The 23,236-nt window shown below is 49.3% G+C and overlaps 2 protein-coding genes across 2 annotated transcripts; both read right to left on the minus strand.

Annotated features, from left to right (window-relative positions):
* Positions 1-2,111: 2,111 nt before the first annotated feature.
* On the minus strand, positions 2,112-3,664 carry LOC125942506 (uncharacterized). Its single transcript, XM_049660689.1, has one exon. It carries the CDS (start codon positions 3,627-3,629, stop codon positions 2,112-2,114), a length of 1,518 nt encoding a protein of 505 aa, XP_049516646.1. The 5' UTR covers positions 3,630-3,664.
* Positions 3,665-10,571: 6,907 nt separating this feature from the next.
* LOC125943914 (uncharacterized) lies at positions 10,572-11,866 on the minus strand. The gene has a single exon (XM_049663479.1). It carries the CDS (start codon positions 11,745-11,747, stop codon positions 10,572-10,574), a length of 1,176 nt encoding a protein of 391 aa, XP_049519436.1. The 5' UTR covers positions 11,748-11,866.
* Positions 11,867-23,236: the final 11,370 nt, after the last annotated feature.

Below are 23,236 nucleotides of genomic sequence, written 5' to 3' on the forward strand. Positions count from 1 at the left end.
AGACATGTGTATGCTGCAGTAAAGATCCAGAGACCACTCAGCAGATCCTAATGGAATGCGACGGGATCCACCCAGCGAGAACCGTAGGTAACGTGCAACTCCCAGAAGCGCTTGGGTTTAAAGTGGAAGGAAACATAAACAGATCAGCCGTAGAGATCAGCAAGAGACGATTAGAGTACTGGTAGAAAAAAAGCAGGGAAAAGATGGATACGACCTGATCTCTTAAAATCATAGGCAGCGGTACAAGCAAAATTTTTGAAAAAGAAAGATAATGAGAGGTATACAAAAATGCTAGATAAAGAACATGTGTAGTATACCTGATTAAATCAAGCAGGCTAGGTGACTATTTGTCGCCACCCCGTTTCAAAGGGGATGCCAATAAATCATCATCACCATCACCAGGCTAGGTGACTATTTGTCGCCGCCCCGTTTCAAAGGGGATGCCAATAAATCATCATCATCATCAGTAAAATCCCTCTATATAAGAAAAGTACCGCCATCTACTCTTTCCTCCGCCGCCTCCTCTCCTAAAGCGCTTGCTTTTTTCTTTACTTTTTGCTTGCGAACGCCAAGTCGACGGTGGCGCACCTAGGAAGTCCACGTTGAAGCTTTCAGGCCGGGCGCGCGCCGGCGCCGCCGCCGGCGACTGCGGCTGCGCAGAGGACTTTCAACATGGCTCTGAGGCGGAAAAAAAGAAAATATAAAGAAGTGAAAAGCGGCGCGCTATCATCGTCCAATCGGAGATACAGGAGAGAGAGAAGCGGCGTTTATCAAAGGATGGCGGTACTTTTCTTATATAGGTACTTTAATACCCAGAGCAGACGACGCGACTACTTTGTTGCGCGCGTGCTTGTGGAGAGAAACTTGCGCTCGTATTAGAGATAGAGCTGTGAAATAAATGCGCAGGTTGCACTGGTGTTTGTTCATGATGTACAGGGGTGATGGGATGAAAGGCAAACAGTGCGGCGCGATGTTTTCATCCTGCTGTGACCGTGGTGGAAATAAAAAAAAGTGTCACAGTTTCGCCCTAAGGGCGAAGCAATGAATGCGATAGCAACACAGCAATGTCATACGAAGTAAGGTGAGCGGCCTTGGTAGCAATATGAATTGTAGTAAACATGCGCTGATTAAGTAAGCAGGTGTGCTGCGGCGTAAGTAGACCGACATGAAGAGAGACTCGATGACCACGAGAAGGCGCGTGTGAAACGGTGGTGTTGATGAGAAGCGCTTCCCGTGGGCAGCGCGTGCGAAGGGACACACCTGTAGTGCTGCACTGCCGATCTGGGCAGCATTGCATGTGTAGCGTGCGTTGGAAAATGTGGCCCGACTATTACGAACTGAATGAACAAGCGTGGTGTGAGCGCGCACAAACAAACATGAATAGATCACACTGAATGACTGCAGCCAACGACTGTCAAAACGCTGGCAGCGCAACGTACCTTCGCCCGCGCAGGTACGTGCGGTCTATCGCTTCAACGGAAACTGAGGGCGCATAAAGGTCAGAGCCGTGTGGAGATAAGAGACGGTGCGGTCGAACGAACGACGACCGCGGTTGTTGGCAGCGTAGAAGTGCGCCTCCCCCTCCCCCCCCCCCCCCCCGCTCCCTCCGGCGCTGGCTTCCCGCTTACTTGCTTGCGCGTGGGAGAGATAAGAGACTGTGCGGACGAGCGCGGTTGTTGGCAGAGAAGTGCCCCCCCCCCCCTGCTCCCTCCGGCGCTGGCTTTCCGCTTCCTTGCTTGCGCGTGGGGGATTGAGTGCGTTCGCTCTCCGTGATAGCGCGCGTCCCCGCACGCTTCCGCTGGGGCATACGGCGCGCGGCGAAGATTTTATCTATACGGAACCTCACGGCGACGGCGACGCCGACGGCAGAAATCCGGTTGAAGTGTCCATATAATTGCTATCGCAATAAAAGATGGTAGAATAGTTTTATTCTAGTGGCTTCTAGTTATCATGCAGGCTGCAACCACTCGAAAAGAAATGCGAAATATTAGAGAATGTAGGTGCCGCACTGTTCGCGTTTCTTTCCATCCCCACAGTGCATTGAAAGCAAGCAACACGAGACATTGTGAAAACTGGACCTTTCACTTAGGCCCCCAGCTGTGAGATCAAGCTCACAGTTTCAGGGTCTTTCGTGGCAGTGGCTTTATTGCGAACACTTTGGCGACCTCTTCTTTGTCTGTCGCTTTCAGAGCGAAATTGCTGAATATTGCGCGAAAGAACTTCGTAAGCAACAATTTGAGCAAATTCTCTTGGTGCCCTGGCTTCGAACACATCAAAGCTTTGTGCTCGCGGAGGATTTCGGTAGCATTGTTCACAGCCTCCTTTAGAGGGTGATGTATACGCCTTCTTCTTGCTAGAAGAACTTCGACGAACTTCTGTAGTGCGTAGAGAACATCTAGAAGTTGTGCGGACGGGTAAAGAAGTCCACCGCGGTCTTGGTGTTTAATGAGCGAGTCCGATGGTGTCGAGGCGTTTGGCTTTGTTAAGAGCGCGAAGCACTCCACACATTCGAAGTATTCTCGTACGGCTCTAGCGAGGTAGCCACCAACCATAGCCAATGCGGCCACATCTGGAGTGGGAAGTAGAGGCTTATCTCGGTTTAGTCGCTCTATGAGCTCTCTACGTGCACCTGCAGGGAATTCCTCGCTGGTTTGCTCCCTTGTGTTTTTCTGTTGCGGCAGCGTTGACAAGTAATCACTCTCTTCTGCTGCCATTATGTTGCTTGTATTCGACGCCGATGCGATACCGGTCTTAAGGGTTTTCTCAATGCCTGTGAGCACGGCGCGGACGTCCGTTTGGTCATTTGATCCTGCTGATTTCCTGAGCCAGCCAAAGAACGACTCGATTGGGTCCGATGACATTTTCCTCGTCAAAACGAAGTGAAAAGACATCTCTTCAAGAAGATATCTAATGCACTCAACGTTCGAACGAGTTGTGATCACAAGACCCTCATAAGTCTCTTTGGTTAGAAAGTTCTTTGCCAGGCACTGACTTTTGAGATCGGCCAGGTAGTCGAGGAAGCTTGTCTCCAGCCAGATTAGTCGTTCACCGCCTGCAGATTCAAACTGCTTGTAGTCAGCATTCTTCTGATGTATGTGCTGGGTACAATTACTCACGTCCATGAGCACGAACCAGCGGTGCGCGGTGTCCATAAATTGCACCGTCGGTCCGACACCCGCGAAGCTTGCGTCGCACGTGTGGCCCGCCTGCTCTTGCAAGAGCTTCACAGCAGCTGTCACGAGAGGAGGAAAAACTTGCACTGCTCTCTGCACGTTCATTTTTTCCATATCCGTAGGGAATACGTGCTTTCTCGTCAAAAATCGTACTGGCTTTACAAGGCTGCCTTGCTGCATTCTGCAGAGGCTCTTCAAGTGGTTCGCTGATATTTCGCCGCCTTTTACGATGTGACGGGACAAAAACTGTGATCGCACGTTTTTGATCAGGTGGCACTGATCGAATGCGAGAAAGAGCCTTCGATTCGGTTTGCCAGGGTGGTCAATGCAATGCTTGAGGCTTCCGTTGCACAGAAGTTGCATAGCCAAGACATTGATCTTGTGGTTGTCTGTGACAATGCGCACGACGAAAAATCCTATTTCTTCAACTTCCTTCAGAACGTGTCTCATGAGCATGTGCAGCTCACGGCCAGTGCAGTTTCTCGCGAAAAAGTACGCAACGGGTATTTTGAACGAAACTGAAAGGCCGTTAAGGACGAAACACAAGAGTGAGTTGGCCAGCTAGCACAGGCTCATTTGTTGTTTCTTTGGGGAAGTTCACACCATAGTCCACTTCGCCGATGAAGGCATCTCATTGCTTGTGATACAGTAGCCGTTGTTTGACGCGCATTTCGTCTACAATTAAAGAGCATGCCCGCGCATGCAACGAGGGATGAGAAGCGAGTTCTGCAGACAGCCTTTGATTCACGAGTTCGGTCATGCCAACTTCTCCACGTGATGAGCCCATAAAGCGCTCGAGGGTACTTCGGCAGGGAAGCCGAAGAATACCTGTGCTCCTTACGTGTTCGTATGCACGAGTCGAGAGGTTACGCAAAACCACAGCATGGCGCACTGTCACTTCAGACCACGTTGGTTTCTTCTTCGCGAAATTCTGAACTTGTTCCACTAATATTGAAGCAGCCAGGTCTTTCTCTTTCGCTTTCTCCACAACTTGCAGGAATGCAGACACATAGCATTCTTCCTTGAGCTTTTGCAGTTCCTGTTTGTACTTGTCGACGGTGTTCTTGAGTCGCTCAATTCGCGCGTTCAAGTCTCGCTCCTTACGTCTCCACTTTCGTTTGTCCATTGCCGAAACCGAGAATAATGACGACACCTGCACAGCTCTGTCCACCTGCACGGTCGTAGTGATGCAGCGCTCGCTTGCGCTGTTTTCCAGAGGTAGCGGCAGTTCGGTTGCGGAGCAATCCATCAGTGATAACTCTTGAGAGGCGACGTCGACGGACGGCAAGTCATTGAGAGGAAGCGAAGGAGACTCCAGTTGGCTCTCAACGGCTCTTCGTTTCGGCGGTGGTGTGTTCACTGGCGCAGCTGCCTCACGTTTTCTCACAGAGGCGTCGCTTCTCTCTCTATTTTTCGGAGGCTGCAGGTACGCAGGATACTCTTCGAAAATGCTGGGAACAGCGTCTTTCTTGAGTTTGCGAATTTTGCAGTCCTCATTGAAGTCGGAGGAACTGAAGTGTCGGTTGCATACAGTCGAGTAACACGACGTCGTATTCGGTGTCCAGTCGTCCCGAGAAATGACCTTTAGCCATTTCGCTCGCAGTTCCGGATCGCTTGGTATCTCGTGGAACGATATGCCCGGCGGCCGTTGTTTGCTCGAAGACTTGCAGCGTGGTACGCAGCAGTACGGCATCTTGTCGGGCGCAGGGCACCCCAACTGATTCCACACTGCGGATAGAAAACCAAATCGGTATGTCGAAAGTAATGCCAGCATGAAATATTGTCACGTAGGTGACGGTGAGCTGCCTGGCACACAGGTAGACAAAAAAGTAACACTGCGTCGACGATGAACTTAAAATAGAATTTATTGGGCGAACTTATGCCCCTAAAGCAAGCGAACTCGGCAACAGCGAAAACAGCAAGCGCGCCTACGGCGTTCGTCGGACTCTGGCAGCACGAGCGGTGGACCCGTATTTATACCCTCTTGCGTCCAAAATCGAAACGCGTCAAGCGACGCCGCTCGCGTCGGCAGGAACGCGAGGCGGAGCTCGCATTCCTGTCGTATGGGGTGCGTATGGGGTGTGGGGTGCGAGCGCCTCTTGCGGAGAAGGCAGGCGTAAATCGAGGAGGAAGGGGGAGGGTAGCGGACGGCCTCCGCCGCTCCAATGCGCGGGCATTAAAAAAATGTCACAGTTTCGCCCTAAGGGCGAAGCAATGAATGCGATAGCAACACAGCAATGTCATACGAAGTAAGGTGAGCGGCTTTGGTAGCAATATGAATTGTAGTAAACATGAGCTGATTAAGTAAGCAGGTGTGCTGCGGCGTAAGTAGACCGACATGAAGAGAGACTCGACGACCACGAGAAGGCGCGTGTGAAACGGTGGTGTTGATGAGAAGCGCTTCCCGTGGGCAGCGCGTGTGAAGGGACACACCTGTAGCGCTGCACTGCCGATCCGGGCAGCATTGCGTGTGTAGCGTGCGTTGGAAAATGTGGCCCGACTATTACGAACTGAATGAACAAGCGTGGTGTGAGCGCGCACAAACACGAAGAGATCACACTGAATGACAGCAGACAACGACTGTCAAAACGCTGGCAGCAAGCATACGCCGCTGCGGGCGAAGGTATGTACGTGCGGTCTATCGCTTCAACGGAAACTGAGCGGCGAATGCCGTGTGGAGATAAGAGACGGTGCGAGCGAGCGACGAGCGCGGTTGTTGGCAGAGAAGTGCCCCCCCCCCCCCCCCCCTTGCTCCCTCCGGCGCTGGCTTCCTGCTTCTTTGCTTGCGCGTGGGAGATTGAGTGCGTTCGCTCTCCGTGATAGCGCGCGTCCCCGCACGCTTCCTCTCGGGCATACGGCGCGCGGCGAAGATTTTATCTATAGGGAACCTCACGGCGACGGCGATGGCGACGACGGCGACGCCGACGGCAGAAATCCGGTTCAAGTGTCCATATAATTGCTATCGCAATAAAATATAGGAGGCTATGGGCAGACGAACCCAGCAAAGACGACGCAAACGTTATCGCACATCTTTTGTAGCGTCGCCTTGCCTGATCACACCATGGCCGATATTTTGTAGCGATGCGTTATGCTTTATTCTATATACTAATCTTATCATCCACCGCTCACGGCTGGCTGATCTACGTCTACAGCGACATAGACAAGTAGACGCATAGTGCACTAGAAAAGTTACTACAGTAGATAACTAGTACGCGCGTTCCCTTGGAGACAGGGAGTGTTGTATTGCCCTCTAGCGGGCGGAATAAAGCTGCGTAGCTCGGCCGCTTTTAGGCTGGAGTGGCCACTCTTGTAATCCGTATGTGTCTCATGTGCATGTGCAGCTCACGGCCAGTGCAGTTTCTCGCTATGGGCATTCTGCGGGCGTCTAGCATGGTCTGGCTGGGAGCCTCTGTTGCGGCCATCTCTGTACAGTCTAGCGCGATTTGTAGGTTATCGCAGTTATCGTGCGAGCGCCCACCGACCTAGCGGCCCGTTTCACAACAGCAGCGGATCAAGATTTCGCATTCTTCTCGCCCTCGTTGGCTGTTCCATGCTACAACCATCACCCCAACGACGAAATCGTCACCCTTTCTCTCTATTAGGAGCGAAGCTCCTTATAGCGGCACCCGTTCCGTCCCCGTCGTCGTAGTAGTAGTGTGTAACCAGTCTGAGAAAAAAATTCCGAGGTTGTGTCCGTAGCGCAGAATCGAACCAGGGACCCCTCGCTTCCGAGCGCGCAGCGTTAGCCCACTACGCCACGAAGCGCACATAGACACACGCACCACGATGGCAATAAATACCCAACATTAACGAAAGGCCGCGTTTCTAGCGCGTTTCTAACGCGTTTGTGCTAGCGCGTTACGGCCCGTGTAAGAAGCTGGTGTAAGACGCTGTGGCCTCTCCGCCTTACCTTCAACGCGTTTCGAACGCGCTGCCCAAGGCGGTGGCAAGTCAAGTTCAAGTCGAGGAGCGTTTATGAATACGGGGGGTATACTCTCTCAGCAGTCATGTGATGGCGTCGGCAAACGCGGTGCACGTTCCGGCATGTGTAAATGGCTGCGTAAGACGCTGTGGCCGCTCCCCCTTACTAGAGAGTACTGCACGTTTCTAACGCGTTTGTGCTAGCGTCCCCTTAAGCGGGACATCCGATGATTCCCTCCGGAGCTTCGCCCACTCATCATCATTCACCCCGTGGATATGCTGTGATTTTTTCTAAGCTTTCCATTCGTTGCGATCAAGCGTTTACTTGGTTGCCTCTTCGCGGATGATAACAAAAGCGTCCAATTCGGAGCGTCGAATTCCTGATAATACCGAAGGATACGTTGCGCGCAATGCCATCAATGCCTGTTCCCTGCAGTAAACAAAGAAAAAGAAATGAAAAAAGCGCCTAGCGCTATTCTTGGTCGATGCTCGTGCGATAACCTTCAAATCGCGGTAGACTGTACCATCGCGTCGGCTCAGGCCAAGTTGTTTTGGAAATGCGCAGTCGCCCGGGAATGGGGGAATGCTTGGAAATGATATGTTTTCTTCATATTTTATGGTATTGTTTGAGATGAATCGGGTATGTTCTACGCCATGTATGTAAAAGCGAATTAATTTTGTTTATAACGCCGCCAATTGACCACTTTCACACGTTTCACCTTTACGCGCAGTATTCCTATTACTTCTTCCACCTTATGCCGTCCAGTGGAGCTTCGTACGGAAACTCATCAGTCATGGCTAGGTGGCGTATACCACCGCCCGATTTAAAGGGTTCAGCCTCATCCATCCATCCATCCATCCACTGCTCCGTCCCTGGTGCGACAACGTTGGATGCATGCACAAAAAGCCCGGAACGAGCTTTTATATAAAGCAAAATAAACGTTTCCTCATTTCACAAGGTGTCTTGCGTCTACTTTATAAAATTGCATGTGGCAGAGATTCGATGGATTCTTTACAAAGAGTGTTCGCAATATTTTTACTAGCTAATAAAACGATTCTTCACGAAGACCGCGCGCGGTCAAGCAGTAGAAGCAAAAAAAAAAAAAAAAAAAAAAGAAAGAAAAGAAAAAGCTGCACTGATCGGCACAGCCAGCTAGCGTTCAAAATGCGCGCGTCTAAAACCGAAACCGGAAGTGTGGTTTTGATACCGACGGCTTGGTGCGCTGCAGCTGCGCTGGACTTGATGGGCTCGCACTGGTCTTTTTACACGCAGCTCTGAAGTCGCGGAGCGCACACCCCGTGCGGAAGCCGAAACGTCTAGAAGTTTTTAAACCTTTTAATTTTTGGTCGGCGTTTTCTGTTTTCCTTTTCATTATGCCCGCGATTTCAGACACCACCTAGGCGCTTACGCGAGAGGCGGAGCACTTCGGTTACTCCGGCATTACGCGCAAATAATTTTAGCGCCACTCTTCGGAGACAACTTCCCTATCTCGCAATGCTCTAGGTCGTCTCGCTGCCTTCTTAGACACTCTCTGTCTACGCTTCTGAATTTTTTTCGGCTACCGCTGAGAGCAACAGCCGGGCTCGGCAACTCCGCCGATTCGGTTACAGTGTTCTAGAATACTGTGGTGGCAGAGGTACCATCCATCAAGTGCGCGGTAAAATAAATCCGCTTCCCCATGGCCTACGAGATTTGCATGCGCCGGCCGTGCGCGCGCAAATCTTGGAGGCTATGGCTTCTCTCCTGCCCCTTCTCGTAACTCCGCTCCTCCCTTCCTCCCCCCTTCCTCTCTCACGTAGTTTGTATGGGTGTTCTGTGCCGACACCTTCGACGGTTCACTCTCTCTCCGTTCGTGCCCGGCGCCGTGTCGGCGCTGCGCCAGCCTGCACCCTGAAGTTTCGTTTTCTGCTGTTATCGGGAAGCGGGCGTTGACCGGCGTGGTCCGTTTCGTGGTCCTCGCTCGCTGTGTGCTTGCGCACCGCGATGTTTCACGACTGGCACCGTTCGTGCACCGTGCTGTGGTGCACGAATACTACAAAAACAGGTCCGGCAAGGTTCTTCTGGGTCCTTAAAGACAACAGGTGAGCGTGTGTCCCTGTTTTCAATTGTGCACAATCGGCGGCAATCTCTCTTCATCGTTCGATTGCCTCCGAGGATCGGACGTTTTAGGGATTATGTTGTGTGTGTACGCGCTCACCGCAGGTAGAAACGTCACTCTTGTATTCGTTAATATTTTTTCGTGTTGGTGCCGTTGATGAGTTGACAGCTGCCTCGGTGATGTGAACGCTATCCGCCGCAGCTCCCAACGCGCATGAAAAGCAGCGAAAATGGATTGCCACCGTACGGCGTCGTTTCGTGATCGGTGTCTTCGACACAGCGTTTGGCGACGCTGCAGCTCGATTACGTGAGTGCATGGAGTACATCGTGGGAGACACCGAAGTGGCCCCGGCAAAGTTCTGACTGGTGTTGTATAAGTCTGTTGCCAGTCTTTGGGGTCAATGTTGCCAGACTGCCTGCCAAATTTGACGGGGAAAAACACCGTCAAATATAGCGTCCGCATTGACGCCGTTTTTGAGGCGAACAGAGTTGCCAACTCTAGGTAGTACCGTAATTTTGCTCCATAACCCGCGCGCTTTGTGCTGGCCGAGTTCTCCGGCGGCACGAAGCGAAACCGAGACGCGTCGCATAACACTCGGACCGCTTTCTTGCGTGATGGGTGCTACGTATACGTGTTGAAGCTTTCGCTGAGCGAAACCGAGACGCGTCGCATAACACTCGGACCGCTTTCTTGCGCGATGGGTGCTAAGTATACGTGTTGAAGCTTTCGCTGAGCAAAGCCGATACGCGTTGCATAACACTCGGACCGCTTTCTTGCGCGATGGGTGCTAAGTATACGTGTTGAAGCTTTTGCTGAGCGAAACTGAGACGCGTACGTCGCATAACACTCGGACCGCTTTCTTGCGTGATGGGTGCTACGTATACGTGTTGAAGCTTTCGTTGAGCGAAACCGAGACGCGTCGCATAACACTCGGGCCGCTTTCTTGCGCTGCGGACGATGGCTGCAATGGGACAAGAGTTTGCTGTGCCTTTCTTTGCGTAGAGAATCTCCTGGGTTTTCGCTGGCCGCATGGTCAGGCTTTTCTGAAACGCGTCGCAAAACCTCGGGGGCTTTTTTCTCTCGATACGAGCTAGCGCGGTTCTGGGTGCAATTGCGTCGCGCATAAATTTTTCTTTCAGTGCTTTCAGTCGTCACAGCTGCATAAATTTCTTAAATATGCAGTGATTGCGCTTGGGTGCTGCACTGAACACTGCAGTGCAACCGAGGTATTTCTCGACTGGAGAGGGTCACGGCAGGAGCAGCGTGAAATTTATGAACTCTGCCGATGCATCATTGGAGTGGCTCTGAAAAGAGCCTTTTCGGTAAAAAAAAAAAAAAAAAAATTGAGAAAGCGGTGGATATTCGACGGCAAGGGCTGTCAGGCAGTTGCTCGAGGTTGTCTTAGAGGTGGTACCGGCGGGCGATTGCCTCCATCAGCCGAAGGCAGCAGTCTGTGATCCCCGGTCGCCCATTGAGCGACATCCACCACATCCAGGCAAGGTGCGAGCGCAGCAGGGCCGGCGACGTTCCGCTGCCATTCCGAACGAGTCGGCGCTTTGCCTTCTGCCACTCGCTCTCTATGCATTGGGTGTTGGCCCCTGTTACAGGGTCCAACAGGGTCCACAAAGTTGACGCTGTGGTTGACGGTGTGCCAGTCCAGATTCAGTGGCGCTCCATTGGCGTCCACAAGGCTGGGTATGCATTGATACGCAGCCCATTCGTCGCTGTAAACTGTGGTGCCTCGGAGGACATTTTTGGCGATGAGGGGGCCGAGGGTAGCCGCGTCTCTCTTGTCTACCTCGAACAGCCTCAGCTCCTTTGTTTGCACGCATATCATGCCAAAAATCCAAGGGCCTCGGTTCGATACACCGCCGTAGTTATTTTGGCGCCTGGAAGGAACGTTGTCACCAGCAAGGAGGCGACCTCGGTTCGATTTGCGTTTGCCTCTCATTAGGCACTCATCGATCTGAACCACCTGGCCTACACCTCCCATTGGCGGCTGTTCTAGAAGCTCTGCCAGCGCCACCTCCCTAATATAATTTCGCCAGTCGGTGCGGGTGCTATTGCTCATTTTGAAAACATTCTGCACCAGCTTTTTCGTGCTCCTGGACGAGAGCCCATTCGCCAAGGCGTACGTCAGCCAGATTATCTCTCTTCTTGAGAGTTTCACGTTCGGACGCCCTAGTACGTCGGTGCAGGCAAAAAATGAGCCCCGCCCTTGCTGCCCGTGCAGCGCATCGGTACCTCGCAGCTGAGAAACCTGCTTTCTACAGCGATTGCACTTAAAGCTTGGTCTGATACCTATTACGCACCGGCGGTGGTATGTGATGACTTCTCCCTCGCATACTGGCTTGCTGGGATTGAACCCAAGATCTTTGCAGACGCCCCCGTAATCAGACATCGGTGGATGGCCTTGACGGGATCCGGTACTCTGAGGTCGAACTGTCGGCGTCGGCACCAGCCCGACTCCACGCAGAAAGGCCTCTTCCGCGGCAGGGCCTCTGAGGATGTCCGCAATCTCCAGCACACTGGGGTCCATGCGTGGCGTTGCCATGGCGAAATCTACTGATAAGTGGAAATTGTTGCGCTATTTACACAAACCCATATGTGGATGCGAGGAAGGGCGACTCGGATGAAACGGCACCAAATAAGGAGATATCAAAAGGGCCCGCTACGTTGAGGCGCGTGACGACTATGGAGCGCCACCAAATAAGGACATCGAATGCAGCCGCTGCGTGGAGGCTGAGGAGGCGACTCGGATGAAACGGCACCAAATAAGGAGATATCGAAAGCGCCCGCTAGGTTGAGGCGCATGACAACTATGGAGCGCCACCAAATAAAGACATCGAATGCAGCTGTTACATGGAGACGGGGCATGTGTCACATGGTGTTATCGTCCACGTGACCCGGGCTCAGTCGACCTTCCCTTATATAGTATGGTTGCGTCAATAGAATAGCGCAACAATTTCCACTTATCAGTAGATTTCGCCATGGCAACGCCACGCATGGACCCCAGTGTGCTGGAGATTGCGGACATCCTCAGAGACCCTGCCGTGAAAGAGGCCTTTCTGCGTGGTGTCGGGCTGGTGCCGACGCCGACAGTTCGACCTCAGAGTACCGGAACCCGTCAAGGCCGTCCACCGAATGTCTGACTACTGGGGTGTCTGCAAATATCTTGGGTTCAATCCCAGCAAGTCAGGATGCGAGGGAGAAGTCGTTACATACCACCACCTGCGTAAAAGGTATCAGACCAAGCTATAAGTGCAATCGCTGTAGAAAGCAGATTTCTCAGCTGCGAGGTACCGATGCGCTGCACGGGCAGCAAGGGCGGGGCTCATTTTTTGCCTGCACCGACGTACTAGGGCGTCCGAACGTGAAACTCTCAAGAAGAGAGATAATCTGGCTGACGTACGCCTTGGCGAATGGGCTCTCGTCCAGAAGCACGAAAAAGCTGGTGCAGAAGGTTTTCAAAATGAGCAATAGCACCCGCACCGACTGGCGAAATTATATTAGGGAGGTGGCGCTGGCAGAGCTTCTAGAACAGCCACCGATGGGAGGTGTAGGCCAGGTGGTTCAGATCGATGAGTTTCTAATGAGAGGCAAATGCAAATTGAACCGAGGTCGCCTCCTTGCTGGTGACAACGTTCCTCCCAGGCGCCAAAATAACTACGGCGGTGTATCGGACCGAGGCCCTTGGATTTTTGGCATGATATGCGTGCAAACGAAGGAGCTGAGGCTGTTCGAGGTAGACAAGAGAGACGCGGCTACCCTCGGGCCCCCTTATCGCCAAAAATGTCCTCCGAGGCACCATAGTTTACAGCGACGAATGGGCTGCATATCAATGCATACCCAGCCTTGTGGACGCCAGTGGAGCGACACTGAACCTGGACTGGCACACCGTCAACCACAGCGCCAACTTTGTGGACCCTGTAACAGGGGCCAACACCCAACGCATAGAGAGCGAGTGGCAGAAGGCAAAGCGCCGACTCGTTCGGAACGGCAGCGGAACCTCGCCGGCCCTGCTGCGCTCGCACCTTGCCTGGATGTAGTGGATGTCGCTCAACGGGTGACCGGGGATCACAGACTGCTTCCTTTGGCTGATGGAGGCAATCGCCCGCCGGTACCCCATCTAAGACGACCTCGAGCAACTGCCTGACAGCCCTTGCCGTCGAACATCCACCGCTTTCTAAATTTTTTTTTCCGAAAAGGCTCTTTTCAGAGCCACTCCAATGATGCATCGGCAGAGTTCGTAAATTTCACGCTGCTCCTGCCATGACCCTCTCCAGTCAAGAAATACCTCGGTTGCACTGCAGTGTTCAGTGCAGCACCCAAGCGCAGTCACTGCATATTTAAGAAATTTATGCAGCTGTGACGACTGAAAGCACTGAAAGAAAAATTTATGCGCAACACAATTGCACCCAGAACCGCGCTCGTATCGAGAGAAAAAAGCCCCCGAGGTTTTGCGACGCATTTCAGAAAAGCCTGACCATGTGGCCAGCGAAAACCCGGGAGATTCTCTACGCAAAGAAAGGCACAGCAAACTCTTGTCCCATTGCAGCCATCTTCCACAGCGCAAGAAAGCGGCCTGAGTGTTATGCGACGCATCTCGGTTTCGCTCAGCGCAAGCTTCAACACGTATACGTAGCACCCATCGTGCAAGAAAGCGGTCTGAGTGTTATGCAATGCGTCTCAGTTTCGCTCAGCGAAAGCTTCAACACGTATACTTAGCACCCATCGCGCAAGAAAGCGGTCCGAGTGTTATGCGACGCGTATCGGTTTCGCTCAGCAAAAGCTTCAACACGTATACGTAGCACCCATCGCGCAAGAAAGCGGTCCGAGTGTTATGCGACGCGTCTCGGTTTTGCTCACCGAAAGCTTCAACACGTATACGTAGCACCCATCGCGCAAGAAAGCGGTCCGAGTGTTATGCGACGCGTCTCAGTTTTGCTCAGCGAAAGCTTCAACATGTATACGTAGCACCCATCGCACAAGAAAGCTGCCCGAGTGTTATGCGACGCATCTCGGTTTCGAGTCGTCCCGTCGCAGCCAGCATGCGCAGCGCGACAGAGCGCCCCAAGGATTGTGCGACGCGTCTCAGTTCCAGATCCGGCGAAAGCTTCAACACGTATACATAGCACCAATCGCGCAAGAAAGCGGCCCGAGTGTTATGCGACGCGTCTCGGTTTCGCGTCGTCCCGTTGCAGCCAGCGCGAGGGAGCGCCCCAAGGATTGTGCTTAGTTTCAGATCCAGCAAAAGCTTCAACACGTATTTGTAGCACCCATCGCGCAAGAAAGCGGTCTGAGTGTTATGCGACGCGTCTCGGTTTCGCTCAGCGAAAGCTTCGACACGTATGCGTAGCACCAATCGCGCAAGAAAGCGGTCCGAGTGTTAGGCGACGTGTCTCGGTTTCGCTCAGCGAAAGCTTCCACACGTATACATAGCACCCATCATGCAAGAAAGCTGTCCGAGTGTTATGCGACGCGTCTCCGTTTCGCTTCATGCCGCCGGAGAACTTTGCCCCCACAAAGCGCGCAGGTTATGGAGCAAAATTACGGTACTACCTGCAGTTGGCAACTCTGTGCGCCTCGGAAACGGCGTCAATGCGGACGCTATATTTGACGGTGTTTTTCCCCGTCAAATTTGGCAGGCAGTCTGGCAACATTGACCCCAAAGACTGGCAACAGACTTATACAACACCAGTCAGAACTTTGCCGTGCCCCCAACACATACGACTGTGCTACAATTGATGTCGCTTCAACCTTCGCCGCGTGCGTCAACTGGCAGCCAGTGTGCCGCGGCAAGTGTGGTGTTATCATTGTTTCGATCGAAGTAAGATGAAGTGCGCGCTGCATATGCGTGTTCGGCCTCGCACAGGTTGCCACAACTTTTCCTCGGGCGTAAAAGAAAAAGCAAGGTGCGCGATTGTGTTGCAAAATTTATCTGAAGAAACAAAAGCAGGCCGCTATTTTGTAGCAATACCTTCCGCTGGATTCTTAGCGACTGACGCGGCCAGCTGATCCCGTTGATATCGCGGGCGGTGCGTAGCCCTGACCACTGCCGTACGTAGCGCGAAAAGTCATTAGCATTGGAAAAGACATCGCTATAAAACAGCACCCGAGTGCTCGCGATGAAAGCGAATTACTGTTGTTTACCTCGTACTGACCTGATCCAGTGTTCCCTCCTGTCAATTTCTTACCATGCACTTGCACAGAAATCGGTAGAACTCCACATTTGGCAACTTCTTGGCGGTGTTTCCGTAACTGTTGTGGTACCAGATACCGATTTCATCCTCTTTGACCCTTTGTTGCAGTTCCTTAGCAAAAATTTCAATACAAAAACGAATAGCCTGCCTATTAGGTTGACACTAATACAGTATATTAGTGTATTCAGCAAAGATTTCAATACAAAAACTAATAGCCTGCCTATTAGGTTGACACTAATACAGTATATTAGTCTATTCGTCTAATAGGCATATTGGTGTAATACTCGAATAGGTCTATTAGTGTGTTACTTTATTACATCTATTGGTGGGAAAGAAAATGTTGCAATGCACTAGATACAGAACGAAAAAGAGGTATAATTGCTAAAATTGCTAGAAGCATTTATTAGCGCAGCATGTATTTTTACGGATTCCTCTTTCGAGATTTTCGTCAGGTCAGCATTCTTGATTGCCAGAGCTTTTTGTCAACTTTGACCGGAGGACGTGCTTTTGGGGAAGCGATTAAAAAAAACCTTGGCGCAAAAATACACACATATGGGAACATTTGAAAGCAGGACTGCTTTCCAAAACCGAAACTGGGAGGCTCCAGCAAGTGCAAAGCCGTGCCCCTTGAGGTGTCGTTCTGTTACGTCTACCAGCAGCGGGAAGCCAGCTAGCTGCGACAGCAAGGAGTACGGAGCCGCAGCTCCCACTGCTGCCCACTGCTGTGTGACATAAGCAGAATGTCGCTTCGAAGGGCACGGCTTTCCGCTCGCTGCGGCCTCCCAGTTTTAGTACTGCGTGCTCTGATAGCCGAAATTCGCCCTGCCACGGTTCTGTGGGTAATCGCATTTTTACAGATCCAGGAAATGATATGACTTGTATGAAGAGCTTGCTCCAATTTCCCAGTTACAATGAGCCTGCTGAAACTAAAAGTAAATTAATGAACTTTTTGTTAATTAGCGAATATTTACCACATATCACCCGTCACGCTGTGGTCGCCACCACTGATGGCATTGTCTCTGAAGGAACCATTCTTTTATTTAAAAACGGCTATTTTTAAATATTACTAGTCTACGTAGAAACACTCGGTATGACAGCGCGTGCTGCTAAGGCCGATAGCAGACTGTGCTGTGCCTCTTGCGTCAATCTGGTAGAGTGCACAGACTGCTGCCTTGGAAACAGTCATGTGGTTTGCCACGGTGATCTCATATTCTCACTAAATCCCCAGCCTTCAGTTTGCCGAGTTCACACCGTTTGATCGCACTCTTTCCCATGTCTGTGACTGTACGTTGCTTTAGCTGATCCACGGTTGCATCACGGTTCCACTTGCAGTCTTGTCAACTTCATTTGATTCCCTATGGTTTCATCTGAGGTTTTTTAGATTACGTGAAGTGACGCAAGGACTGTGCTGTGTGTTCCAGGGTGCACAGCACAAAAAAATGTCCATGCAGCCTGCAGTTCTTGGCACTTTCTTCCATGCATTAACTATTTTAATACTGCAGACTGCATTTTGTCATGTTTTCTTTTTAATTCTGAGGTGTACCTGCGCTTTAGCTACCAAAAGTGATTAAAATGGCATAGTAGTAAAACTGAAAAATTAGCAAATAGTAAATCAGTAGAAATCAGGACACATTAGCTGTTATTTGGCAGGTATCATCGATGGTTTTAGTTTTGACATTATCGCAGGGTTGCTGGGCTCTTGAGAGTTGTTTCCTATCACTTCTTAGGGCATCACAGTAGGCATGCTTCTAGAGTATCACTACATGCAGTCAATACGCATTGCCTAGACAGCGTCACCATCGCTGCATTGTTGTGGAGCCAACTGCTTGTGCCCAAGGTATGAACTGTGTTCAGGCACAGTAACAGATTGGTTAGGCTGTCTGATACGTGTATTTTAGTTTATACTGTACCATCAGTGACTGCTGGCACTTCTTCAGTGCGATTGAGGCTTCGTGTAAATTCTCCACGGCAAGCAGAGACAGTGACAACAAATAAAGTCAGTCAGAGGGACAATTGGAGTTTGGTTCACTGTTCTCGGCTATCAATAGGCAATATTGCATATTGCCCACTGACACTGTCGGGGCCCGACACCGCAACTAGAATGGAGCATTCACCATTGGTGTTCTTTCAGGCTGTCATGCTGCTAGGTGTTGCTGTTCCTGCGCCCGTCATGAACATGCTTTCCGGCGGGCCAGTGATGGGGCAGCGCCTCCCCATCTCTGGATGCCACCGCCAATTTTAGACCCGGAGCAGCTAACCGGCTGGCAACATCTACGTGATAGCGGGACCGGCATCGCTATCTGTAATGAGGGCACCCGATATAAGCTGCTGCCCACCGACTGCGTGCTGGGGCACGATACGACACCGCGACTAGAATGGAGCATTCACGATTATTGTTCTTTCAGGTGAGTTACCTCAAACGCTGTTTTTGCCTAAAAACTTCGAATCGCTGCCTGTTTGTGGTGTCGTGCCCCTGCGACTTGTTAGACATGCTAGCAAGTAGAAAAAACTATGTTTGCTCTTGTCTCAGACACTTGTCATTGATGCTTTCCAGTGATATTGAGTCCAACCCTGGCCCCGATAATGATGCTGTTTTGGCTACTGTATTAGCAACCATCCGGAGAATTGAATCTGGACAAGTAGACATTCGCAGCGAGCTTCAGGTTATGAATCAGTGGAGGGCATCAGTTGACGTTGAACTACAGCTAAAAAAATTGAATCGTGCTGCGACGACGCAGAAAACAGGCAACGCCGATCCAATTACTTTTTTTTGGCATCCCTGATGACCCTGCAGAGACAGGGTCAACTTTCGAGAAAAATGTGATCGATTTGTGTTCTGAACATCTGGGTATTACCATTGTTTCATCCCTGATAGAATGTGTGCACCGCATTGGACGACATCAGCCAGATAAAATTAGGCGTATCATTGTAAAGTTGATGCACTTCAAAGACAAAGATGAGGTTATCAGTTTAGGTAAAAAATTTAAGGACACTGACTATGCTGTTCGGGAGGACTTTTCACTCCAGACGCGTATCGCCAGGAAAAAGTTGCGTGAGTACGGCAAAGCTTTAAATGTACCTTTCAAGCTTAATGTTGATAGACTGCGCGTGGGCGGCACCTATTATGTGTATGATCCTGCGTCAGATGCTGTTATGAAATCACCAAGATAGCTGAACCGTAGGCCGACTTCACGCACTACTCACAACTCCTGTCAAACTTACACCAGGCAGTCTCAGTCACCTCTTTCTTTATCTGTTTCATTTACAAACATTAGAAGCTTGCTTCCGAAACGCGACCAACTTTGTTATTTCCTTGATGATAGTAACTCTGATATTGTTGTCCTAACAAAAACTTGGCTTATCCCCGAAATTGATACAGAAATGTTTCCTGATAACAACTCTTACAATGTTTACCGACATGATCATAGAACTAAAAGGGGAGGAGGCGACCTGCTAGGTATGAAAAAAGTTTTCTTCTTTTCTTATCGATTCGAAATCCGATCTTGAAATTGTTTGGTGTGCATGCTCATCCTCATCGACTAAGGTACTTATAGGTGTGTGTTATCGACCACCTGACTTTCACCCATCCTTTGTTAATGAACTTAGCAATAGTATAGCCACAGCTATAGAACTATTTCCTTCTGAAATACATGTACATTTTTGGAGATTTTAATTATCCTCTAATTGATTGGTCTTCCTTGTTTTCTTCCTGTCGTAAATCTATGGATTTCAATAATTAGCTTTAGATTTTAATTTATTTCAGGTCAATAAAGAACTCACTCGTGGTAAAAATTTGTTAAACTTGGTTCTTACCTCTGCTCCTGATTCAGTCGAACAAATTCTCACCCTCGATGGATTCAGTGATCATAAATTACTACAAATACCTCTTCACATACCAGTTGATAATGTCAGCTTTACATCCAAGAAAATAAGAGATTACAATAAAGGCAACTATAAAGATATGAATTCCGATCTTGAAATGTTCTTCCACCAAGAATTTATGCCCTCTTTTTCTGTACATCCCGTTGATGAAAATTGGACTCTTTTCAAAGACAAAATATCTTCGCTAGTTGACAAGTATGTCCCATTAATTACCATATCTAAAAGCAAGACTTACCAATGGTTTAACAAGATCCTTTGTAGGTTAAGAGATAGGAAAAAACTCTTATACCAGAAAGTCAAGCAAAACCCAACAGCTTGGGTTGAGTACAAAAACTTTTTAAAAACCTACTGCTCTGCTATCTCCACTGCCAAAGATAAATACTACAACCATGATCTACCCTCACTCCTGAAGTCGGACCTAAAAAGGTTTTGGAAAACAATTTTCAGCGGACAATGGCTCAACTCGCATTTCCCTGCACGGAGCCAACAATGTACCTTTAGCTGACCACGAGTGCCCTGTCGCTTTTAACTTTTTTTCATCTGTGTTTACTACGGAGGATCAGTCCACTGTACCCCTTATCCCTGATCCCGACTACCCTTACGTGGAACCTATTACCATTACTGTCGAAGGTATTTCTCGTTTAATTATGAACCTTAAATTATCTACATCTGCCTGTATTGATAACGTTAGCTCCAAAATACTAAAAAACACTTGTCTCTGTTTCCAGCCAAGTATTATTTCATATATTCCGACAATCATTATCATCCGATCGCCTTCCTTCTGACTGGAAAATTGCTAAGATAGTGCCTGTATTTAAGGCGAGAGATAGAAATTCGCCTGCTAACTACCGTTCTATCTCCTTAACTTGCATTTCTTGTAAATTACTTGAGCACTTCATCGCCTGTCATGTCTATAGCCACCTCGAGTCCAACAATTTCTCTTTTACTAACCAACGTGGCTTGAGGAAAGGGTTTTCATGCGATTCATAGCTATTTGAACTTAGAACCGACCTACATTTTAGCATGAATAACAAACAATTCGATTGTATTTTCCTTGATTACTCAAAAGCCTTCGACCGTGTCACTCATTGTCGTCTAATCTCGAAATTATCTTCACTCCGGCTAGATTCGCTAACTCTTTCTTGGCTATAGAATGTTTTGTCACTTCGCAAAGCAGTTCACAGTTGTTAACAATTCGTATTCACCCCCTTGCTATGTCACTTCCGGTGTTCCACAAGGCAGTGTTTTAGGACCCTTTCTATTTTTAATATACATCAATGACCTGCCTACCAACATATCTTCTTCCATCTGTCTTTTTGCTGATGATTGCATAATTTACCCTATCATTAACTCTGTCGACGACCACATTGCACTTCAAAATGACCTCAAAACTGTTTCTGATTGGTGTCGTACCTCGCAAATGCATCTTAACGAATCTAAATGTTAGCTTATCTCCTTTAGCCGTAAGCATGTTAATTCGAAGTTCACCTACTATCTAAACCACTCTCAGGTCTCGGAAGCATCTTCATATAAATATCTCGGAGTTCACCTTGCTCCTAACCTGTCCTGGGCATCTCACGTCACTGCCATTTGCGTCAAAGCCTCACAAACTTTGGGGTATTTACGAAGAAACTTAAAAAGCGCCCCAACTAGCATCCGGAAGCTTGCATATGCAACATTTGTCCGGCCTCAACTAGAATTTGCAAGCCCTGTGTGGTCGCCTCATCAAAAATATCTAATCAATATGCTAGAAGCCGTACAGAACAGAGCAGCACGTTTTATTTCTTGTGATTATAACCATTCTTGTAGTGTAACTGAGATTAAACAGAATCATGACATCATTTCACTTGAGACTCGTCGAAGCATTGCACTTTGTTTGTTTCACAAGTATGTTTATGGTAATAGGCTGTCTCCACTACCTCTCGAAAGGCCTTTGCGCATGTCGAAACTCCTCCATAACAATTTCAGTTACTCGCGCATTTTCGGTCACACTTTAGCCTTCAACAGCTCTGCGCTTCCACGTGCCATTTCTCTGTGGAACGATTTGCTCGATAATATCGCTTCCTTAACAAACCATGATTCTTTCCGCAACCGTGTCAGCAGTCATCTTTCAATTGCGCCCTTTTAATCTGTTCACCGACTTTATGCTTTTCACTGTTGCATTCTGGTTTGTACTGTGCATCAGTTACATCTTGAAAGTATACTGTATCTCTTGTGTCTGCATTCATTGTATTAGAAATGTATAAGTGCCACTTGCTACACAATATGTCTACTAGCTCTTATAGTTCTGTTAATGTTTATGCCCTTCTTACACCATGCTCTTACGGGGGCCTGTAAGGTCTTTGTAAATAAAAATAAAATATCGTGAATTTATGCAACTGTGTAAACTCTCTATGGCTTTGCGTGGTATTCCTTTTTGATTGTAAGGCAGCTTACATGTGTGTTTTAGAGAACGCCAGGATGCTACTTGTATTGTTTAAGAGGAAATGCAAAAAAAAGGTTGAATTTGTCCTACATTCGTCCGGCTAAATATGTAACACAGTGTGAACTGACTTCTGCTCGGCATCTGTTAGTCACACTTACCTGATTTATTTTGGTCGACGTTAGAAACTGTAAATGAGTTTTCTAAATTTATTGTCCATTCTTTGCCTTTTTCCCACTGCTATGGACTTTAGTTAAAGTGTTAAATATTTGTTCAGTGCTTTCACTATGTTAGTTGTTACCCGAGGGAATACAGCCAGTCCCAAACTCACAGTAGGTCCAGGGGCTGCAGGTCGTCCAAGTACCAGAAGCAACCACATGGTCGGAGCCGATCTGGGAGCCGCAGCTGGACGCAGCAGAAACCGCTACGAAAAGAGCCTAGGGCCGCATGGACGAAAACGCCCAACCAGCTTACCAGGAAGGTGACAATAGCGAGTTGGTCAGCGCAGTTTCCCCCTCCTTTCTCCTCCCTTCGTTCACCTCCGTCTGCACCACAAATGCAAAACAAACTACCTCCCGCACAAACAATTCCACTCACCCAGGAACCCACACCCGCACTTGAGAAACCCCCTCATAATTCCTGCACCAAACAAGATGTGTGCGAAATGATAGAAGAAATCGTGACTGGGGGGGGGGGGGTCCTGAGAGCAGTGATGCAAAAAATGAAAGAAGAGATTATGGCTGATGTCAACCACATGCTACAAAAGGTCATACAAGGCATGACTGACATGAAGCAATTCATCAGTGCAACCTTCAGCCAGCAAAACGACTCCCTCCCACATGACACTTAAACGCCCCTCGAGGACCATGAAGGTCACACCTTTCTACCCGTCCGGCTCGTACAACAACACCTGCCCTCAGCAGCGATGGGTTATCAACTAACCATGGCCAGCAAACATAAGAGACTTGCTGCTACACCCTTCTGAGTGTGGCTGTGGAATTGTAGAGGGTACCCAAGGAAGAGGGGCGCCATCACACAGTTCCTAGCCACACAGCATCAGACGTGATAGCACTACAAGACGTACACTGCACTCCCACCCTCACTGGATACAACGCGTACACAGCTAGCTGCCATACCACCACTAGCTGCCATACTTGTGTCCAAACAAATCACAGTGATCGAGCAAACGCTTCACAGCTCCCATATTTCGCATGTGATCTTAGAAATTGTACCCAGGAATCTAAATTAAACCAGCTTGTTTTTACTTAGCATCTACAGTGCACCTAAATTGCGACTGGATGACTTCGAACATGTATTTTTTTTTTGGATGCCAGCAAACAAGCCAAGAAATTAATTATTCTGGGGGATTTCAATGCATCCCACCCAGCATGGGGTTACCAAACAGAAACTCCAAAAGGTCACTGTCTAGCCTAAGCCATAACGCTTCCATCAATTCATTCTGCTGACAGAACCTGACTCACCAAACAGAACGGGTAACAGCGTAGAGATACCTGCCCCGATCTAACAATGGTCAAG

Source organism: Dermacentor silvarum, chromosome 1 (assembly GCF_013339745.2).
Source record: "Dermacentor silvarum isolate Dsil-2018 chromosome 1, BIME_Dsil_1.4, whole genome shotgun sequence".
Taxonomy (NCBI): domain Eukaryota; kingdom Metazoa; phylum Arthropoda; class Arachnida; order Ixodida; family Ixodidae; genus Dermacentor; species Dermacentor silvarum.

Bases quoted from the DNA above. Each gene is read 5' to 3' on its own strand.
- LOC125943914 (XM_049663479.1), bottom strand. From the start codon at position 11,747: ATGGCAACGCCACGCATGGACCCCAGTGTGCTGGAGATTGCGGACATC.
- LOC125942506 (XM_049660689.1), bottom strand. From the start codon at position 3,629: ATGCTCATGAGACACGTTCTGAAGGAAGTTGAAGAAATAGGATTTTTC.